Source organism: Pseudorca crassidens, chromosome 3 (assembly GCF_039906515.1).
Source record: "Pseudorca crassidens isolate mPseCra1 chromosome 3, mPseCra1.hap1, whole genome shotgun sequence".
NCBI lineage: Eukaryota > Metazoa > Chordata > Mammalia > Artiodactyla > Delphinidae > Pseudorca > Pseudorca crassidens.
This window is the reverse complement of record NC_090298.1, coordinates 133,077,348-133,099,167: the sequence shown is the minus strand read 5'-3', so window position 1 is coordinate 133,099,167 and position 21,820 is coordinate 133,077,348. Positions and strand designations below refer to the sequence as shown.

General features: G+C 45.5%; 1 protein-coding gene across 2 annotated transcripts in view; it reads left to right on the top strand.

The window, feature by feature from the left end:
• ADAM19 (ADAM metallopeptidase domain 19) overlaps nucleotides 1–21,820 on the top strand; it is an 88,808-nt gene that overhangs the window by 17,426 nt on the left and 49,562 nt on the right. For both annotated transcript variants that reach the window (XM_067732390.1, XM_067732389.1), the window contains exon 4: nucleotides 16,516–16,594. In XM_067732390.1, the coding sequence (XP_067588491.1) occupies nucleotides 16,516–16,594 (79 nt within the window). The remainder of the gene's footprint in view (nucleotides 1–16,515; nucleotides 16,595–21,820) is intronic.

Sequence of the window (21,820 nt, the reverse complement as noted above, 5' to 3'; positions counted from 1 at the left end):
CACACTCTCACCAATGGGTTGGTTATTGAGCTTGGGCAGAATCTTTAAACCCAACTCTCCTGCTTTTTTTTTTTAACAGCTTTATTGAGATGTAACTTACATACCATACAGCTGATCCATTTATATAAATATGCCATTCAATGTTTTTTAGTATATTTACAGAGTTGTGCAACCATCATCATATTCTAATTTTTGAACATTTTCATCACCCCAAAAAGAAGCCATTAGCAGTGTTATGGATTGAATATGTCCCCCCCCCCCAAAATTCATATGTCAAAGTCCTAACCCCTTGTATTGATACCTCAGAGTGTCCTTATTTGGAGATAGTCATTGTGGATGTAGTTAGTTGGGATGAGGTCATCCTGGAGTAGGATTGCACCTAATCCAATATGACTGGTGTCCTTATAAATAGGGGAAATTTGGACACAGACACGCACAGAGGGAGAATGCCATATGAAGATTAGAGTTATGTGGCCACAAGCCAAGGAAATGCCAGAAGCTAGGAGAGAGGCCTGGAACAGATCCTTCCCTAGTACTTCAAAGGGAGCATGGCCCTGCCAACACCTTAATCTTAGGCTTAACTTTTAGAACTGTGAGACAATAAATTCCTGTTTTTTAAACCTCTCAGTTTGTGGCACTTTGTTAAGGCAGCCTTAGCAAACTAATATGACTGGTTACCCACAACGTTCCCCCAACGCCATCAGCTCTAGGCAACCATTAATCTGCTATCTGTCACTATAGATTTGCTTATTCTGGGTATTTCATATAAATGGGATTATACAATATTGGTTTTTTGTGACTGGTTTCTTTCACTGTGTAATGTTTTTGAGATTTATCCAAGTTGTATAGCATGCATCTGTACCTCATTACTTTTTATTGCTTTATAATATTCCACTGTATAGATGTACCACATTGTGTTTATCTGTTCATCAGTTGATGGATCTCCTGCCTTATAAACCAGAGCTAACTTGACTCCACTCTACAAGTTTGATTTCAGCAGATTTTTTAAAAAATTGAAATATAGTTGATTTACAGTGTTGTATTAATTACTGCTGTACAGCAAAGTGGTTCAGTTATACATATATGCATTCTTTTTTTTTAATATTCCTTCCCATTGTGACTTATTATAGGATATTGAATATAGTTCTCTGTGCTATACAGTAGGACCTTGTTGTTTATCCATTCTATAAAAGCTTACATCTGCTAACCCCAACCTCCCACTCCATCCCTCCCCCGACCCCCCCTCCCCTTGGCAGCCACCAGTCTGTTCTCTATGTCTGTGAGTCTGTTTCTGTTTCATAGATAGGTTCATTTGTGTTATATTTTAGATTTCACATATAAGTGATATCATATGGCAGTTGTCTTTCTCTGTCTGACTTGCTTCACTTAGTATGATAATCTCTAGGTGCACCCATGTTGCTGCAAATGGCATTATTTTGTTCTTTTTTATGGCTGAGTAGTATTCCATTGTGTGTGTGTGTGTGTGTGTGTGTGTGTGTGTGTATGCCACATCTTTTTTTTAATGTTATTAACGTTTACTGACATATAGTTCTTTTTAAATTTTTTTTTAATTTTTAATTTTTTTTACAGTAGGCCCTTGTTGGCTATCTATTTTAAAAATAGCAGTGTGTACCACATCTTCTTTATCCATTCATCTATCAGTGGACATTTAGGTTGTTTCCATGTCTTGGCTATTGTGAATAGCGCTACTATGAACATAGGGATGCATGTATCTTTCTGAATTATAGTTTTGTCTGGATATATGCCCAGGAGTGGAATTGCTGGATCATAGGATAATTCTATTTTTAGTTTTCTGAAGAACCTCCATACTGTTTTCCACAGTGGCTGCACCAACTTATATTCCTACCAACAGTGTAGGAGGGTTCCCTTTTTTCCACATTCTCTCCAGCATTTGTTATTTGTAGACTTTTTAATGATGGCCATTCTGACTGGTGTGAGGTGATACCTCCTTGTAGTTTTGATTTGCATTTCTCTAATAATTAGTGATGTTGAGCATCTTTTCATGTGCCTGTTGGCCATCTGTATGTCTTCTTAGGAGAAATGTCTGTTTAGGTCTTCTGTGCATTTCTGGATAGGGTTGTTTGGTTTTTTTGTTGTTGCGTTGTATGAGCTGTTTGTATATTTTGGAAATTAAGCCCTTGTCAGTTGCATCATTTGCAAATATTTTCTCCCATTTTGAAGGTTGTCTTTTCATTTTGTTTATGGTTTCCTTTGCTGTGCAAAAGCTTGTAAGTTTGATTAGGTCCCATTTGTTTATTTTTGCTTTTAATTTCTATTGCCTTGGGAGACTGACCTAAGAAAACATTGGTACAATTTATGTCAGAGAATGTTTTGCCTATGTTCTCTTGTAGGAGTTTATAGTGTCAGGTCTTATGTTTAAGTCTTTAAGCCATTTTGAGTTTATTATTGTGTATGGTGAGAGGGTGTGTTATAACTTCATTGGTTTACATGTGGCTGTCCAAGTTTCCCAACACCACTTGCTGAAGATACCGTCTTTTTCCCATTGTATATTCTTGCCTCCTTTGTCGAAGATTAATTAACCGTAGGTGTGTGGGTTTATTTCTGGGCTCTCTATTCTGTTCCATTGATCCATATGTCTGTTTTGTGCCAACACCATGCTATTTTGATTACTGTAGCTTTGTAGTGTTGATTTCAACAAATATTGATTGAGCACCTGTGTGTAAAGTCCTATGCTTGGTGCTGTAGGGAGCAGATGCAAAGACCATATCCTTGCCCTCTGGCCGTTTACTCTCTAAGGGAGAGAAAATGCTCAAACAGCATAATCCGAGGTTGGTTACAAATTTACTTAATACCGTTAAAAGTAAAGTGCTGAGGAGGTGATAAGGAAGGGGGAATTTCTCCCTGGGGGTTAGAGAAAACTTCCCTCAGGAGGGTACCTTGGAGCTCTGTCTTGTGGGAGCAAGGAGGGGAGGCTTCGGATGAGGGAGGGAAGAGAGATGAGTGGAAGAACGAGAAAGGAATTCAGACTGAGAAATTAATATATAAATATTTGGTCTGGATCTAGGGGAACCAAAACTGGAGTGCTAATAAGCTCTTAGGAATTCAGGATTCCAGCTAGCCAAATCATTGTAATTCAGAAGAGTGGTATGTGGCAGTGGGAAAGGGGTTTCTCTCCCTTCCACAGCTGGGCTACCTGAGGATTTGAGTGGCTTAGAGTTCAAATTTTTTTGTTCTCTTATTTTTGACTTTGAGTTGGGCTTTCTCTTGCCTCTGGTAAAACCATATTGTCAGAGAGGTAGATGGGGTATTTTTAGGAAAGAGGCTTGAGGTGCAATTTAAAGCTGAGCTGTGTTTTCTGCACCTCGGATGAGAAGAAGTTCTTCCCCAACCCCTCGCCGTCGAAGGGAAATTTGGGCTGAGCCCAGTGGGTGGAGGTGTACCTGGCGGATGGAGCCGTGGACTGCAAGGGGCTGAGCCCAAGGCAAAGATGGCTTCTTCATAACTCGGGGAGTTGGGAGAGTCTCCTGAGAAGCAGGGTCTGGTGGGCGGGACGGATCTACATTAGGACTTGGGAGATGTGCTGGAAGTCCCACCTTCCAGACCTCTGTTTTCACCTTCAAGGATGTGCCTAGGCTCTTCATGCAGACTCCCTGGAAGCTGGATTTCTACTCTCCAACCTTGGTGCTTAGGACATGGGGCAGGATCATCCCCGGGGAAATGTCTACAGGAGGAGGCCAGTTCTGAGGCCTCTGGACTGGTTCTGTCCTGAGAATGAAGCCACGTTTACATTTTGCCCAGGAGATACTCTGATTTTAAGAATGTAACCTTTACTCTTTCTCTGTTTAGAACTCAGTGACATACACAGACCTTTGGCTGATACCTTGGATGCTAAATGAATAGGCTTTTGGGCTCCCTGGAGCAAGTTGCAGGTCTTGCTCAAACTCAACTGGGAGTAGGTATTGGGTCAGAGAACCCGTGGTTTTTCTGACGAGAGTCTCCAGTGTATTGAGTCTCCAGGGCTTGAGCTCTGGGTTACTCGTTGGGAATTCTTAACTTCCTTTCTCTCTTACCTTCTCTTCCTTCATTTAGCAAATATTGTGCGTGCCAGTTTGGTGGCTGGCATTGGGCTAGGTCCTGAGTATTCCTGGAAGAGTAACGGCAAGCAAACACAGCTTGCCATCATGAGGCTTAGAGCTTGGTGGAGGAGAGAGATAATCCAACCATTACTGAGCAGTCTGGGACAGGCTATGTTGGGGGAAGTAGAAGGTACCATGGGAGCATGGGGAAGGGGAACCTACCCTGGATTGAGGGCCTGCGAAGGCTTCTAGGAGGAAGCGAAGTAAAAGGAGAAGTAGGGTGGTGGTAGAGTTGTGGCTTATACGAGGGGGATGGGCTCCACGCAGGGCAAGTAGCAGGAACAAAGGCTCTAAGGCCTTTGTTGATGATGAAAAGATGTTCTTTGTGGTTAGAGCAGAGAGCAAGAAGAAGAAGGAAACGGTGAGAGAAGAGGTTGTCCAGGTAGGCAGGGGCGAGTCCTCGAAGGGCCTTGTAGGCTCCTTAAAAGGATTGGGTGTGTATCTTGAGGACAATGGGGAGCCGATGAAGAAATTTTAAAAGCCAGATAGTGACAGCATCCAAAGTGCATGTGAGAAAAATTACTTAGACTACAGTGTGGAGGATGGATTGGAAAGGGCAAGACTGGCGATAGTAATAAGACCCATTCTAAAGCTTTATTTTAATCTGAGGGGGTAATTATGGTGATCTAATATAGGGAAGTGGTTGCAGATATGGAGAGAAGGGGACAGATTCCAGAGATACTTATAGGGTGGAATCATGGAGACTGGGAGATGGGTTGGATATGAGCTGAGGAAGGGGATGGATTCAGAGGCCAATCTGAGGTTCCAGGCTTGAGTAAGTAGCAGGACAGTGGTACAAGTCCCCGTGTTTGTCCTTAGTTTGTGGTGGGACCTCGGATAAGCCACTTCTCAGATCTTTAGTTTTCTCATTAGTTGAAGGTAATAATCTCCAGTCATCAGCTCTGGTGGTGGGGAATCCACTGATAAAATCTATGTGACAAGTAGCATCCTATACTCTTTCCGTGACCCTAAAAGTCCTGGCAGAAGCGAAGTGTGTCCTTACCCTGGTTATCTCTGTAATTTGCACCCTTACATAGACTTCCCCCCTTATCTACAATTCTGAGCACTTGATTGATCTCCCAGGAACTGGTGAGGCCTCGCTGGGGGTCTCCCTTCGGGTTCTCAAACCAGCTTTTGTTGAAAACAATGATATCATTGAGTGGGTGGAGCTGGGCCAGGCTTTCCTGAGCCAGTTTAAGGAGAAATGGGTCTTTATGACTTCTGTACTTATGGCTCCCTTCCAGTCCTCTCCATGGCTCCCATGTGCCCCACTGCCCGCTTTTCCTCCTTCTTTTACCCCCGAGGTTACGGGTTTGCAGGAAACTGGCAGCCCCCACGTTTTCTCCTCTTGCATCAGTCTCCCTGGAGAGAGGTCTAGATGGGCCAAAGGGGCTATAATGACTGCATTATATCAGGCTTGGTTTCTTTTTCCAAGGCCGCCCCCCTGCCCCCCTTCCCAGGAAAGGAAGGACAAGTCGTGGAAAGGGATTCCTTTGGAGGAAGACTGGAGTGCTAGAGAAGGAGGAGATCTAAGTGTTGGGAAAGATGTCAGACCCCTTGTATTCTAGAAACTCGTGATCTCTTATCGATGCTGGCTTTGGGGCTTGGGTAAGAATGCGAAGGTTAAACTGGCCTTTCAGTTATGTGGTGATAGGAATATGGCTGTGGAAAAGGAGATCAGCAGTGTTGAGGATACTGAGTCCCTGATCCCTAGGCGGCCCTTTTTCTCTGTGCTCAACATACGCGCGCGCGCGCGCGCGCGCGCGCACACACACACACACACACACACACACACACACACACACACACACACACACTCTCTCTCTCTCTCTCTCTCTCTCTCTCTCTCTCTCTCTCTCTCTCTCTCTCTCTCTCTCTCTCTCTCTCTCTCTCTCTCTCTCTCTCTCTCTCTCTCTCTCTCTCTCTCTCTCTCTCTCTCTCTCTCTCTCTCATACTCATGCACAGGCACCCCTCCTCCGACGCTGTGTAGGCAGCTTGTTAGGGGAAATTGGAAGTTGATTGCAGCTGTGGTTTGCAGCAGTTCTAGGAAGGAAGGAAGATAGGTTGTAATATAGAGACTTGGTTTCTAGGGATCAAAGAGTAATACCTACCTTCTGTGTGGCCTGTGAGTGTTTGCAAAGTACTTTCACAGATGACTTTGGAAAGGAGGAAATAATTTTCTGTCTTCCTTTCTAAGTTCTCGGCTGGATACCCTGTAACAAAAGAGAAACAAACAGAAGTTTATTAACATGTATACATGGGAGATACCCAGAGAAAAATGAGTGACACAGAATTGAGGCTTCTGTAGCATCTTTAACAAAGAACAATAAGTTTGTAGAGAAATGGTAGGAAAAAGGAAAGAGGTTTTAGGCTTCTAAAGGCCGTACACTGTGGGAAGGTAAATATTTGGGAAATGATAGATAAAGGCTAGTTTTTAAAGTTTGTTGTGTGGATTCCTCTGGTGCCGTCTCCAGGCTGACGGGGTCTAAAGTTGTCTCTGGTGATTAACTTTTGTCCTTCCTGGTAGAGAGAGGAGGAGGGACACCTTTGAGAACTGATGACCCGCTTTTAGGCAAATAGGAGGGCAAGGAGCTTTTCTTGTATCTGCTTCTTCTCAGCTGCCTTCAGCTCAGAATGATCCTTATGCTAAAGTGGCATGTCTGGGGTGGCATAAGCTGCCGCCCTTCAGCCTCCTCTCATCTTCATGAACGAGATGCCATGCGCAGGGCAGGAAAGCTATGCTTGCCTCCTTCACGTCCCCCAGCACAGTGCCTGGCACATGATTGGCCTCAATTAAATATTTGTGGAGTGGGTGTTCCGAAGAGGCACTGCAGCTTGGCCAAGAATCCAGAGCAAATACGTGATGAATTCAAGCCAGGAGGAACTTGGTCTTCCCGAGGCCACGTGCCCCGCAGTTTGTACCATATTATGCTGCTTAAAAAGCGTTCATTGATGAGTTTGCATGAACATCCTTCCTCTCTGCCTTTTGGGAGTGTCTGGATGGCCTAAGTCTTGGCTTATCTACTGCTGATGCTGATGTTTAGGTAGCTTTCGTTCATTTAGACTGACGAGTTTAGAAGCCAAATATAATTCTGTGATGTTGGGAAGTTGCTTTTGCTCTTTTTCCAATTTTTCATCCATGAGAATGGAATGGGGGTAAGCACTGAACAGAGAGGGTGACATGTAAAGATCTTTTGTTGCAGTAGACTCTGCCATTTATTCAGCAGTCCCCCTCCCCTCCAAAAAAACTTTATGGGAAGCGTATGAGGCAACACATAGAGTGAGGGAAAAGTTGAAGGACTAGGGCTTGAAAAGGACAGGGTCTAGGAATTCATAGAGAGTCTCTTTGAAACCGAGCAGGACCCTGTGGGGCTCCCGGGCACGGAGGCCTTTTTGTTCCCCATTTCTTGTAGGCCAGACTCCAGCCTCCATGACCTTCCCTGAGTTCCAAAAGGCAGATTCGAACAGCTGCTAATCAAGGGAGGAGCAGCCCAGAAACTGCCTGAGGCGAGATTAAAGGGACCCAAGAAGCTCATCAAGATTAGGAGACCTGAGACCTGGGATTAAGGGAGTGCAGGCCTGTGTGTACACCCTGATCTTGTCAGCGACCCCACCCTTGAACCACTGTTATAAAACCCCTCATCAAATCCAGGTTGGGGACTTCTCTGGTGGCGCAGTGGTCAACAATCTGCCTGCCGATGCAGAGGACATGGGTTTGAGCCCTGGTCCGGGAAGATCCCACATGCCGTGGAGCAACTGAGCCCGTGTGCCACAACTACTGAGCCTGCGCTCTAGCGCCTGTGAGCCACAACTACTGAGCCCACGTGCCTAGAGCCCGTGCTCCGCAACAAGAGAAGCCACCGCAATGAGAAGCCTGCGCACCACAAGGAAGAGTAGCCCCCCACGAGCTGCAACTAGAGAAAGCCTGTGCGCAGCAACGAAGACCCAAAGCAGCCAAAAAAAAAAAAAAAAAAAAAAAAAATCCATCCGGATTGGGATACATGGTTTTCAAGTGTAGGAGCCTGCTGTGGTCCCCTTTGCCTGGCACAGCAGTAACACTGTTCTTTCTACTTCACCCGAAACTCTGTCTCTGAGGTTCAATTCAGCATCAGTAAGCAGAGGCTGAGATTTCAACATCATCTTCAGGCACCACCAATGGTGTGTCTCAGCTCCAGCCATTTTTACCGGTGTCACTCATCTAGAAATTCAGTGAAATGAGACCTGATTGTCCTGACTTGTTATGACTGACTCCAGGTGGGCCCAGTAAGCATGCAGCAAGAGGGGAACATTTCTCTAAATGTAAATTTGGCACTGTTTTCCCAAGAAAGTGGCAGGGCTGCTGGGCAGTGCAGGACAACGTATGTCCACTATGTTCTAGGAGGACTTTCCAAGTTCTAACTTTCCTGACTTGTGCATTCACTGTGATTTGTGCTTTAGGATGCTAAGAAACATTGGTCAAGGTTTATCAGAGTTACTGGGAGCCTAAAAGGGACCAAGAACCCACCTTTAGGGCAGGTTGGTTTGTGGTCTTTGCTTTTTCTTTGTTTGATTTTATTCATGGGATAGCCCACCTACTCCCCTTTTTCTAAGCATATTTTCATAAGTCCTGTGATCTTAGAGATTTCTTTTCTTCACTTTTCCTGTGTCTTATCCCCAAAGTTTATCTGTACAACTGAACCATTGCCTCTTGCATTGGCCCTTCCCTTCACGTTAATCTGATAACTGTGGTGATTTACCAGAAACTTGTTGCTATCGGAAATGGGTTTGGTTGCTCGTGGTAACTGGTTTCCACTTCTTTATTTTTCTCAGAAGTAGTAAACATAGTACCCCATTTCCCTGAACTGTTCTTATCCAATTCCAATAAGTGCCTGTAATGGGTACTTTACAGGACACTGCAAAACAAACCCGTAAACTCTTCTTGGGTGAGCCATTTGGAGGGCCTCTCGGGTCCCTGACAGTTAAGCATCTTGATCCCAAGAGGTCAGCCCTATTTGCACAGAGAGGTTACTCCATCTTCGTGGAGGCAGCCAAGAGCGAGGCCTGAAGAGGATTAAATAAAGACCCTGCTGGTCAAAGGAGTAAACAGTGCTCATCCAAACATCCTTTGGTCGACAACACAAAAGCAAAACACAGGACCAGGGCCTGGTCGGAAGGGTGCCAGGTCTCGTGGGGACTGGGAGAAGATGTAATGGGATGCGTTTGGTGACAAGGAGTGTTGATTTAATGCATTGTTTGGACACTTCCTTAATAGAAGATTAAAGACAACATGCTTCGACTTTATGCCAGGCTTGTGGGTGGCACCATCTTGCTTTGCGGCATTGCTTCTGGACCTGGGCCTCTAGCAGCGATGATGCTTGCTCAAGTGAGTCCTTGGAGTAGGAGGAGATCTCCTACTCTTTACATCAGGAGCAACCTTTAAAGTTCCCCCTTCCTTAAACTTTCTGTTCCCTCAAAAAGGAATGCCTCTGCCTGTGGGCCCCTTATTTGGCTTTAGGGCCATGCCTTTGGCATGTTGGTTTGTTTCCATTCCTTTGGAGTCAGAGGTGGAGTGAGCACTGCTTTGGAAATCTTGGTTCTGAGACAGCTTGAGCTGTCTCTTCTCCCCTTTTCTTTCTTGCTCTTTGAAAACAAAAGACAACAAAACACTACTTATTGAATTTGTTATTTTGTCCCAAATATGGACAGGCACTAGCCATTACATTAGAATATCATTCTCTGCTTTTCAAAAGCTCTTCCCAATGTCTGCCTGTCCTGGGCATCACCATTTCCAACTGATAGAAAGGGAAACTGAGGTTGAATAGCTTGTGATGTGTATAGTATCACCTTGCTAGTTAAGAAATATGAATATTAAAATTTCTGAATATACCCAAAAGGAGAGAGACTAGTATTATGAACTCTCAGAAGCCCATTATCTTGGTTAACAATTACCGAGTTTTACCACATGTGCACATAGATAGTCCCGGAGAAAATGTTAACTGATATTTGTAGAAAGAAATACTTTATACTTTGCAAAGATTTCTTTCACATTTATTCATTTTATTTAGCAAATACTCATAGTCAGACACTCTCCTAACATTGTCTAGCAACCCTATGAAGTAGATTCTATTATTTCCCCCATTTTATAGATGAGAAAACTGAGGCACAGAGAGGCTAGCCGATTTGCCCAAGTTCACAGAACTCATAAACGTCCTAGCTAGTATTTGAATGTATTTTCTCATTTGATCCTCTCAGTGGGGCTGTGAGATCATAATTATCACCCTGTTCATTTTCAGTCTAGGAAAAAAAAACAGAATTTATGTGGCTCAAGTGAAAACAGTTCTCATACAAATACAGATAGTGAGCGTTTGTCAAAGTTTTGTTTAATTAATGGGGAACCAACAAAATGATAAAACTGGTTTAAAAATTGGATAGATAAAGGAAACATATATATTTTTTCAATAGTGAGGAAGGAATGCTGAGATAACATTGCTAAATTACATACAAAACTGGTTAATATTCTATGGGCAATAAAATCATAACCTTGAGAGTTATCTTTTCTGCTAGATGGAAATCATTTGTATCTCTATTGTATCTTATTAGGGTTTTACAAGTTAACATCTGATTTTACAGAGTTTTACAAGAGCTGCCCTAATTAGTTGTAAATAGTCTTTCAAAGCTACATTTCCCCCCATGGAGTCCAAAGAACCTTAGAGCTCCCAGAGCCTGTGATTTGACGGTGCTCTTGTATGACCTTGAAAGGCATTACGGTGATCTTTTGCCTCATTTGCAGGGTTTGAAATGACAGTCATGTAGAGAGTAATGCAGCTGGTGCTCGAACCAAACCTTTCTGAGCCCGGGACTTTCCCTCTAGGCTGTGCTGATATCATCTTTAGATTTTGACTGGGTGCTTAGGAGGCTAGAACTAAGAAAAAGAATTAAAAATGTTAAAATTGGTACAGCGGAGACTTCCCAGAGACTGAAAAAGTATCACCTGGAAAAACTATTAAAAATATAGATTTCTGAGTCCTTCTCTAGAGAATGTAATTCTCAGTGGGGCTGGGATGGGGCCTGGGATTTTATATTTTTTAACAGCATTTCCGGGTGTGGTGTTACTGGGCTGAGTCCCGTTATGACAGCATTGTAAGTATAAGTGAGAAATGAAAGAGCCTTATGTTATCACCTGCATGGATGGACAGGGTGAGGGTGAGGCTCCTCCAGAGAAGATAAGAGGGACCAGCAAGGCTGTACCTCCCAAGCATCACCAGTGTATAAGTGCCCCCAATACTCCTGAAAGAGCTAGATATGGAGCAAGACCTGGGAGAAGGAGGAGTCAGTAAACATAGCCGCTGGGATGAGCAGAGTGCTGTTTGTTTATGCTGAGCATATCTGGGTAGGGTTGTTTTTCAAGGTAGTTTGGAAATTTTGACTTTGTCTTCACGCATTTGCTTATCTGAAGCAGCATGCTGGATGGGGCGATTGGACTCCGGAAGATGTTTTGCAAATTTTAGTCCTGCTGCTTCTCTCTCCCTAGAGGGGGTTTTAGAGAAGCTTAGAGAAGCATTTGAAATTAGTCTGACAGTGCGTAGTCCTTAAAGGGACGGTTCTGGATTCAAAGGCTGTGAGCCTTAGGAAAGGTGGGTCAGGGCTGTTGGAGCTGCAGTGTGTTTTGGGGGGTGTGGCTGCGTGTACAGTTACCAGGCCACCAAGGGCAATTCTGTTGTCCCTCCCTGAAGAGTGACCTTATGTTTTATGTCCAATATTTGGGGGACAGCTTATTTTCCCAGCTGGGATGCAGAAGATACAAAGATTCAGAAGATTGCTCGAGGACTTTGGGGTCTGGGCAACCTGAGTTTCACCCAAAGGGAGCACTGCAGTGCCGGCTGCTATTAGCATTGGGATGATGTGTGATCTCTGCTTGCCTGTGGGCTTGGGAGCCTTGAGGGCACGGGTGGGAGGCACTTCTTCAGAAATTGCTTTTCCATCAAAGCCAGAAAAAGGAGGGGGCAGGGTGGGAAATCTTGGACAGTTCTTCTCTCTTCCTGGATGCACATCACTCACAACTCGTTTCCTGAAAATCCTAGCACACTCCAGTGGTGAGAGACAGCTTCCTGCAGATCTGCTGAGCCAGCCCCTTGTCAGAGAGGAGATGAGAACAAGATGTGGTTGGAGAAGGGGTGGCTGGGCTGAGCTGGGCTGCTCAGTGGCCCTGCAGCCCTGTCTCTGAGGGGATAGTGTCTTTGGTGCCGAGAGCAGCGCCAAGGCACCACCAGGGACTGGAGGCATAGATGGGCCTGGCTTGGGGCGATGGGGAGCGTGTGAAAGCAGTGTCTTGTGAATCGGTACAATTGCACAGATAGTGGTGATGGAACATGACCCTTCCTTTTGCTTTTAGAAGGAAGGATGACCCTCCTGGTCAACATCCGCAACCGCATTTGGGGAAAGGGTTGTTATTAAAAAAAAGAAACAACCCCCCCCCCCAAAAAACGACCCCTGACGTCCTTACATGTCTATCCTCTTTATCTTGCCCTGTGCTTTGCTTACCCCTACGGCTCTTCTCTGCATGTATTCACATCTAAGACCCAGGAGCCTCCTTTTTGTGGCATCACATGTTCTCAAGGCTGCTGTCATCACCGTCAAATTGTGCTTTGGACTACTGCTGGCAGTGCTTGAGTTTTATGCTTCTACCTTCTAATAGAGACGGAGCAGAGAACTGCTTAAAAAGTATGGTCTGGCCCAACAGACTTGGCTTTGAAACCCGGCTCTGACACTGTGCCATGACAGCTTGGACAAGTTACAGTTCCGAGGTTGCAGTGTCCTCCTAGGCATGTTGTGAAGGTGAAATGCTTTCTCACTTAAAGGCATGTGAACTGTTTTGATGGCAACTTTTCAGGGTTTCTTAAGCTCAGAATGATCCAGGGTGTGGTGGAGGTAGAAGGGTGATGGAGGCTTGGGTAGTGAGACAAGTGGATATTTCTGAAGTTTGCCTGCTTTAAAAGTATGTTGAGAACTCGTGGTCTAGGGTGGTGGTTCTGCCCGAGACTCACTCAGAGAGTTATTACAACAACAGATGGTTGGGCTCCAACCACAGAGTTTCTGTGTGCAAGGATGTTTGCAGTGGGGCCTGGCAATCTGCATATATATATATATATATATATATATATATATATATATATTTTTACAATCTGCATTTTTAACTAGTTCCTAGGTGACGCTACTGCTGCTGGTCCTGAAAAGGGCAGTTAGGTGGAAGAGGGAGCAGACTGTTTCTTGTAGATTCAGCAGACAAGAATGAGGCCAGTGGGTGCAGGTTACAGAGAGAGGTAGTTTTTGGTTCAGTGTAAGAACTTTCTCTAACTATTTTATGTGGGTGCTCTCAGGAGCTCCCTGTCACTGGAGATGTCCAGTGCCGAATGGCCATCTGGCAGATTCCTACACAAGGTAGAAGATTCATTCATTCGTTCATTTATTCATTCATCCACTTTTTCCACAGAATAAACCTGCCTGGTACTAGGAGCTGGGGAGAAGCATTGAACAAGGCAGCCGTGCTCCCTGCTCTTAGGGAGTCCACAGTCTAGTGAGTTTGGCTTAATGATTCCTGAGGTCCCTCTCAGCACTGAGGCTCTGAGAGTCCTATGATGACAGTGGCAGAACTCCTGAATAAGAAGGTGCAGAAAGATGCTTACCCTTCTGAGGATGTGTGGCCAAGAAACGACCAAGAATGTGGACTCCTCTGAGGTTCAGTCTGGATTGCTCTCTTTGGAGCATCTTGGTGTCACTGGATGAATATTCCCCCCCCCCCCCGACTAAGGCTCAGAAGAGGCTGGGAGTGTATTTTCCAGGAGTGCATTACTGTGGGAAAACTCACGTCTCCCTACTGTCATCCAGGATGGACTGTTAAATTCTGAACTCCTGACTCGCCGTCCATTATGCAGTCTGTGAAAGCAGACCAAGGAAATGGGCTGCAGGAATGAGCTCATTGTTTTTTCACCTCTCTCAAGTGATATACTGGGGAGTTAATGGCTGGGGGGAATTGAAAGGAAATAGGTAAATTCCACCAGTTTTTCTGGGTTCTTCCCATCATAATCCCTGTTGAAAGCAATAATGATAATCACTAACCTTTACTGAGCTCCACTCTGAGCCAGGACTGGTTTTAAGCTCTTTTCATGCATTATGTTATTTTACTCAGATGACAACCCTGTCAAGTAGAAGGGATTTTGCAGAAGAGGAAACAAAGGTTTGGAGAGGTAAAACAACTCGCTCATGGCCATAGAGACAGTACATGTCAGAACTGGCACTGAAACTTAGTCTCTCAGACTCCAGACCATGTTCTAAGCTCCTAGTATGCTCAACGACTCACTCATTCATTCATTCAGTAAGTAGTTAACACATTCTTTCACTGAGTACATGTTAAACACCAGTATATACTGGTGAGCAAAACAGCTTGGCCTCTGTCCTCCTGGGGCTTACAGTTTATCTCGCTCAGACAAATGGGTGACTCTTCCCTTCGATCCCTGACTGGTTAGATGCTACGGAGGAAGAGAAAGGGAGACAGAATCTGGCAAGTTAGCTACTGACCCAAGCTTTCCATGTGAATTGGAGTTTCTCTACACAAGCTGGGTTTTCTGTTTTGCTTTGTTTTTACATCTCCCTGTTGGGTTTCTTTTCTTCTCGTCCAAGCCAGCACGTTGAAGGGCTTGACATAGTGCAAGAGACAACCCTTGTGGCATTTGCCTTCCGACTGCACTCTTTGGGTGGAGGGGAATCTGAGAGTCTGGGGTCCCGGAACTTAGAGCTGGAAGTGACTCCGAGAGACTCTGGAGATCCTCTTCAATGACCCTCTCTTGTGGGAAATGTCACCTCTTACAAAACCAGGGTGGTCCCTGCAGGTCCCTTTGGCTTTCTATGCTGGCCTCAGCTTGTATCTTCTTATTTAAAAAGCAGTTTCAAATTAGATTTTCTGTTTTCAGAATAAAAACATGATAATTATTCTTTAAGATCAACCAGTTTTTCAGAAATATTATACAGCTTACATTGTGAACATCTTCCATAATTCCCTGAGATAACCACCATTAAAGACGGGCGTGCCCTCCTCCAGCTGTTGTTGATGCATGCACTAGTGTGTACTGCTGTTACTTTTTCATTAAAAGGGATTTAAAAAGTACATACTTTCCTGAAATTTATTGTCTTTATCTAACTCCATTTTAGACATCTTTCCACATTAGTAGATATAGATCCACTTAATTCTTTTTTGTTAGATTTCAATTTTTACTGGTGCCTTCCATTACAAACTTTGCCCCCTGACCACGATTTTCTTTAGATTCGTTCTGCTTTTAACGTGGCTGAGCTAGTTGAAGCGTCCATTTGGCTCTTTTGTCTTTTAACTTTCAGGGAAATTCTAAAAGCCTTATTTGAGCTCACCTTGCCTTTGGTGAGGGATTCTTCTTTTTTCTTTTCTTTTTTTTTTTTTTTTTTTCTTTTTTGCGGTACGGGGGCCTCTCACTGCTGTGGCCTCTCCTGTTGCGGAGCACAGGCTCCAGACGCGCAGGCTCAGCGGCCATGGCTCACGGGCCCAGCCGCTCCATAGCACGTGGGATCTTCCCGGACCGGGGCAAGAACCAGTGTCCCCTGTATCGGCAGGTGGACTCTCAACTACTGCGCCACCAGGGAAGCCCTGGTGAGGGATTCTTAACCCCAGCTGCAAGAGGTCTGTGGCAAGAGAGAAACCAATTTCCAATTTTAGGAAAGAAAAAACAATATTGGAAGGGTAACACGTAAAACTACCAGGTCTCAGGGGATCTGAACCACTAGGTCTCAGAAAAGATGGGCAAAGGAAACTCCTGGAACCCATGCAGCAGGAACAGGAGCAGATGAATAGCTCCCATTTGTTAAGTTCTTGCAGCATTGCTCCATTGGCTTGGCTCGCGCCGAGGGCCACCCTTGGCCAAGGCCAGGTAGGATATCTTGACTGACAGTCTTACCAAAACATGCAACAGGGAATAGGGGTTCCCTTAAAGAAAAATTGGTGTGCTGATACCAAAAGTTGGTGGATACGTTGGAGAAATAATCAGTCAAGGTACACAATAGGGTCCATAGACCCTGGGAAATTTTGTGAATGTGTTTGCACATGTATTTTCCCAGGACCCAGAACGAGTTAAGATCTGAGATAACTGCTTTTGTGGTCAACTCTATCTGGTTGTGGCTGACTTAAGCGATGATCCCAATGAACACAAAGTTCATAACAAACTTCACTCTGTTTTTCTTTTTATTCCTTGAGCCGTTCCATAGGACTGCCTAGTTCCTTCTGTGTGGAGACGCTTGGGGTGGCTCTACCAAGTTTAGTTAGAATCACTGGCTGCTGTTCCCAGGACCGTGAAGTCCATCATCTAAGGAGACAAATGCCTGTTTTTATTCTTTTCAGGCACCTTTTTGCTCCAGCCTACACAGAAACCCAATATACTCCAAGTGGCAACCCTCGAACTACCACCCTGAAATCCGAGGTAAGTTCAGGTCAATATCTGTCAAGCAGATGCCCTATCCCAGACCCACCCCTAGGAAGTGAGGAGATGCTCAGTGGAGACAGTCCCTCCCCTGAAGAAATTGTTTCCCTGACTGAGACCCAGGGAGTGAGCAGGAGACACGAAATATGAATTTGTTGTTTCGTAAGCGTACCCTCCCGTTTGCTGGCTAAAATGGTGAAACAAACAATATTTTAAGCAAGTTGCATCTGATTAAAGTTGATATAAATCATCGTGAAGCATACATTTTCTTTGCTTTATGTTAATTACCCACATACTAACAAAAGTTTAAGTAAGAGAAATGATTTACTGGTAATCCTGTCATCTCACCCAGTCGGGTGTTTGTTTTTTTTTCATATGGACATGTAAGGTTTTGTACTCTGCCTTTTTTTTTTTTAAGATGTTGGGGGTAGGAGTTTATTAATTATTTTTTATTATTTATTTTTGCTGTGTTGGGTCTTCGTTTCTGTGCGAGGGCTTTCTCTGGTTGTGGCAAGCGGGGGCCACTCTTCATCGCAGTGCGCGGACCTCTCACTATCGCGGCCTCCCCCGTTGCGGGGCACAGGCTCCAGTCACGCAGCCTCAGTAGTTGTGGCTCACAGGCTTAGTTGCTCCGCGGCATGTGTGATCCTCCCAGACCAGGGCTCGAACCCGTGTCCCCTGCATTAGCAGGCAGATTCTCAACCACTGCGCCACCAGGGAAGCCCTGTACTCTGCCTTTTTAATGTGGTTTTAGGATGTGAAGATTTTCTTATTTTGCTGCTATCTTCATATTGGGTATTTTTCCCCTCCAAGTTGAGTTTGGCTGTTTGCACGGAGATTTGTCATTTAAAAAATGGTGTTTCAGTTTTAGTCTTTTAGTTTGCTCCACCACACCATTTGGTCACTGGTGGACATTTAAGGTCATGAATCATACACATTTCATGGTTTGCTAGCTTTTCCTACAGGGCACCTTTTAGAATTTGTAGGATTAGAGTGGTGGTTCTCCACTAGGAGTGATTTTGGTTTAAATCATTTCTTTTCCTTAAATTTTTGTTAAATATGTTGGTAATGAACATAAAGCAAAGGAAATATGCTTCGTGATGATTTATACCAATTTTAATCAGGTGCAATTACCCTAAAATATTCTATTTGTCTCTTTGACTGTTTTAGCCAACAAAGGAGGGGACCCTTGGCAATTTGTAGGCACAATTTGGGTTATCATGACTGGGAGGTGGATGCTACTGGCATCTGGTGGGTAGGGATGCTGCCAATTACCCTACAATGCACAGGCCAGTCCTCCACAGCAGAGAATTATCTGGCCTCAAATGTCAATAGTGCCCAAGCTGAGACATTCTGGACTTGAGTGACCCTTCTGAGACTCTGTGCCAAAGAGCAGGGGTGCAGGAGAAGGGAAGACAGACTCCAGCAGAAGGAGCAGTCTTTTGCCTTTGGGGCTGGATGTCATGGGCTTTTGTGGTGTGCGTATCTGGGGGGTGTGGTGTGTAGGCAGCACGATGGGCTCCTCCCACAGCTTCCCATGACCCTGAGGTTCCCACGTGATCCAGTCTCTACAGTAGCCCTGCCGGAATGCAAAAGCCTAGAAGACAATGACAGCCACTAACAGTTGTTAGCAGCACAGATGAGTTTATCAGATCACCCCTGAATGAGGAGAGGGACACAGGACAGTTAGGTTTCGATGGGTCTAAGAGGTCTGTGGTAACTCGGTAGCTGAGGGGTTATGTTGGACTGTTGGGTGTGAAGATCAGGGCTGCCTTCTTCACCAAGACCTTCCTGGGGTGGGGGGAGTGGCTGGTGCCCACGGGAGGCAAGTAGGCTCTGTCTTCTCATCTCTGGGAAGGCTGGCCAGCTGTGGCTCCACACCTTCTTCAAGGCCCCTTGGTTGAAACTTCTTCCTCCCTTGAGACTTCTGTTCTCTGTCTCCAGCTCGGTGGGGAAGGGACAGACATGCCTCAAAAGCCCCTCGCCATTATGACCTCACAAAGCACCCTCCTCTGGGCTTGGCTTCTGCACTTCTGTGCTGAAGAATGGGTCTCAGTGCTCTGAGTTTGCCATGAGCTCATGCTTCCTGCTACGAAAGCCCCCTCAGGGTGGCCCCCTCAGGCTGAGAAGCTGGGAAGGAATGCGATGACTTCATGGCTGTTGTGTACTTGTTCTTTGTGCTCTCAGGGTTAGGCAGAGATGTTGTGAGGGCCTTTGAGAAACAGAGGACAGTGAGAGAACTTCCCCTCCCTCCCAGAGAGCCCCTCCTTCCTGAAGGTCTCGTTGACTGAAGCACAGAAGCACATCTCGCCTGAAGCTTGGGATGCCTCTTTGTTTTCTTACATCCCCTGCTCCTGGGCTCTTGCAAAGCCCCCCACCCAGCCCCAGGGGGCTTCCAGTCAGCTTTCTTACTTGGGAGCTGAAGACTCCAAGAGAAATGGGAATGGAATAAACCACTTAGCCTCGCTTGACCCAAATGTTGCGGATCACACTCTCCTACCAAACTTGGCCAGGGGTAGTGGGATTTGTGGGAACCTTATCCAACCCATTGCTGGGCCTGTGGGCTCCAGCCCTGATCTAGGTCAGATCACTGGGGGAATGGTCTGTGAGTGTGTTCCAGTAGAACGAGTTGCAGAGTTTGGGGTCTGAAGCCAGGGTTTTAGTCTTGGCTTTAACTAGCTGTGTGACCTGAAAAACCCTTTTGACCACACTAGTGTTGAGTTTCCTCATCTGAAAATTGGATATACTAAGATCTGACTCTCAGGGCTGTGGAAGGGTAAGATGAATCACTGATTTTTATGGGAATTTATAAACATCTCTTCCAACGCCACATCTTACATATGAGGAAATTGAGGGGAGAAGAGAAAAAGGAACATGCCGAAGTCGAGATAACCAGTGAGAGGCAAGGCTTAGACTAGTACCTCAGTCTCCGTTGGTGCTGGAAGATAATAGAGCTTTGACAAACTAAGTTCCATGCACTTTGCTGGGTCTGCTTTTGCTAAGAGAGACAGAGCATGGAGTCTGAAGTCAGGCTGCTGGGGTTTGAATCTCCACTTTGCCGTGTGGCCCTGTGAATGACCTAAAACCTCTCCAACTTTTAGTTCCCCCTTTTAAAAAATGAGAATAAGAGTATCTACCTCATAAGGCTGTGGTCAGAATTAAAGGGAAAAAAATCATGTAAATTGTTTATCCAGGAGCAAGAGCTGGGTGGATGTTAGCTCTTACTGTTAATAACAGTAAATGGCAGGCATTATCATCACGTGCGGTGATGTGTGTGACAGCCCTTTGTAAAGTGTGCTGCACTATACTCATGCCTAGAGCTGAGCAGAGGGTGGAACCAGAGAATGTAGCCGAATGGGTTAGCTGTCTCCTGGGTCACATGCTTGCCTGCTGGGGACCAAGGAACAACCACAATCAAGTGTGGTCCTGGTGATGGGTCGCTCGGACTGTTGTTATGTAGGTGAATGCCAGAGATTCCCAATTGGCCCTGCTCAGGCCCAGGACGTTGGTGGGGAAAGAGAAAGCTTCTGTGTCTGCAACTACGCAGTTTACATCCTTCTTAAGCCCTTTTTAAGAACCTGGCTCTGCCCTGGAGACTTTACCTTCTTTCTCTTCGGACCAGCTTATCTCTTTTGACCTTTTGGGAAGAAGCTTGTAGGAATGTGTCCCTTGTTATCACCCGTTGGTGTGCTGGGAACAGTCCTGGTTTGTGTCCGTCTGTCTGGTTTAGCACTTTATCACTCTCAGCGGGGTCCTGGTTTGCCTCATAAATGCTCTGGCTACCCTACTTATCAAACACTCTGCTGGCACCTTGAACTTTATTTCAAGCCCTTCTTCATGATTTGTAATTTATCTTTGTATGGCTTTTAAACTAATATTGGCTCTCACAAGACCCTAAGTCCTACGAAGGCTGGAGCTGTGTCTGTTGCTCGCTGTTGTGTCTCGGGGCCTAGTCCTGGGCCTAGCACAGAGTGGTTTGTAGCCATGAGGAATCCAGCCGGGTTCAGAAGACCAGATGGCCGTGAGATGCCCTGGCCAGAGAGCAGCAGCAGACCTGCAAGCGTCCATGGACACAGGTGCCAAATCAAGTCTGCTCCAGGCGGGTAGGGATTCAAGGGGAGCAGGGAGGATGGGGGATAGACCAGTGCCATCAACTTGGAGGTTTAAAACAACAGAAATGTGTTCTCTCGTAGTTCTGAAGGCTAGAAGCCCAAAATCAAGGTTATGCTCCCTCTGTCGTCTCTAGGGAAGGATCCTTCCTCGCCTCTTCCAGCTTCTAGTGGCTCCTGGCCATGCCTGGTGCTTCTTGGCTTCTAGTTTTGTCTAATCTCTGCCTCCGTCTGTACATGGCCTTTCTCTTTGTGTGTGTGTGTCTCTCTGTGTCCTCTCTTCTTTTTATAAGAATACTAGTTCAGTATTGCCTCATCTTAATTTAATTACATCTGCAAAGACCCTATTCCAAATAAGATCACATTCTGAGGTTCTGGGTAGACATGAATTTTGCGGGGGACAGTGTTCAGTCCTTACCGGGGGGTCAAAGATGTGAGTCTAGTGGGGAGGCAGGCTTTTGAGAAGCCAGTGTTTCCTGTGGCCAGCATCGTGTCATAGAAAGACATCTGAGGGACTTCCCTGGTGGTGCAGTGGTTAAGAATCTGCCTGCCAATGCAGGGGACAGGTTCGAGCCCTGCTCCGGGAAGATCCCACATGCCGCAGAGCAACTAAGCCCATGCACCACAACTACTGAGCCCGTGATCTAGAGCCTGCGAGCCACAACTACTGAGCCCACGTGCCACAACTACTGAAGCCCACGTGCCTAGAGCCTGTGCTCCACAACAAGAGAAACCAGCGCAATGAGAAGCCCGTGCAATGCAACGAAGAGTAGCCCTCGCTCGCTACAACTAGAGAAAGCCCGCGCGCAGCAACGAAGACCCAACGCAGCCAAAAATAAATAAAGAAACTGTTTCTCTGCAAAAAAAAAAAAAGAGATCTGAAATCCTGGGTTCCGCAACTAGCAGTGAGACCTGCGACAAATCTCTTTGCTCCTCTGAGCCTTAGCTTCTTCATTTTTTCAGTGAGGATGATGGCATCCGCCCTGTCCCACCACCCAGGAACATTGCGAGGGTCAAACAAAACGGTGGCTTAGAAAGCTCTTTGCAGACTGTAAGCTTAGGGTAGGCATATAATCATCCCTGACTTTCACGAGACGCTAACATTGCTGTGCTTACC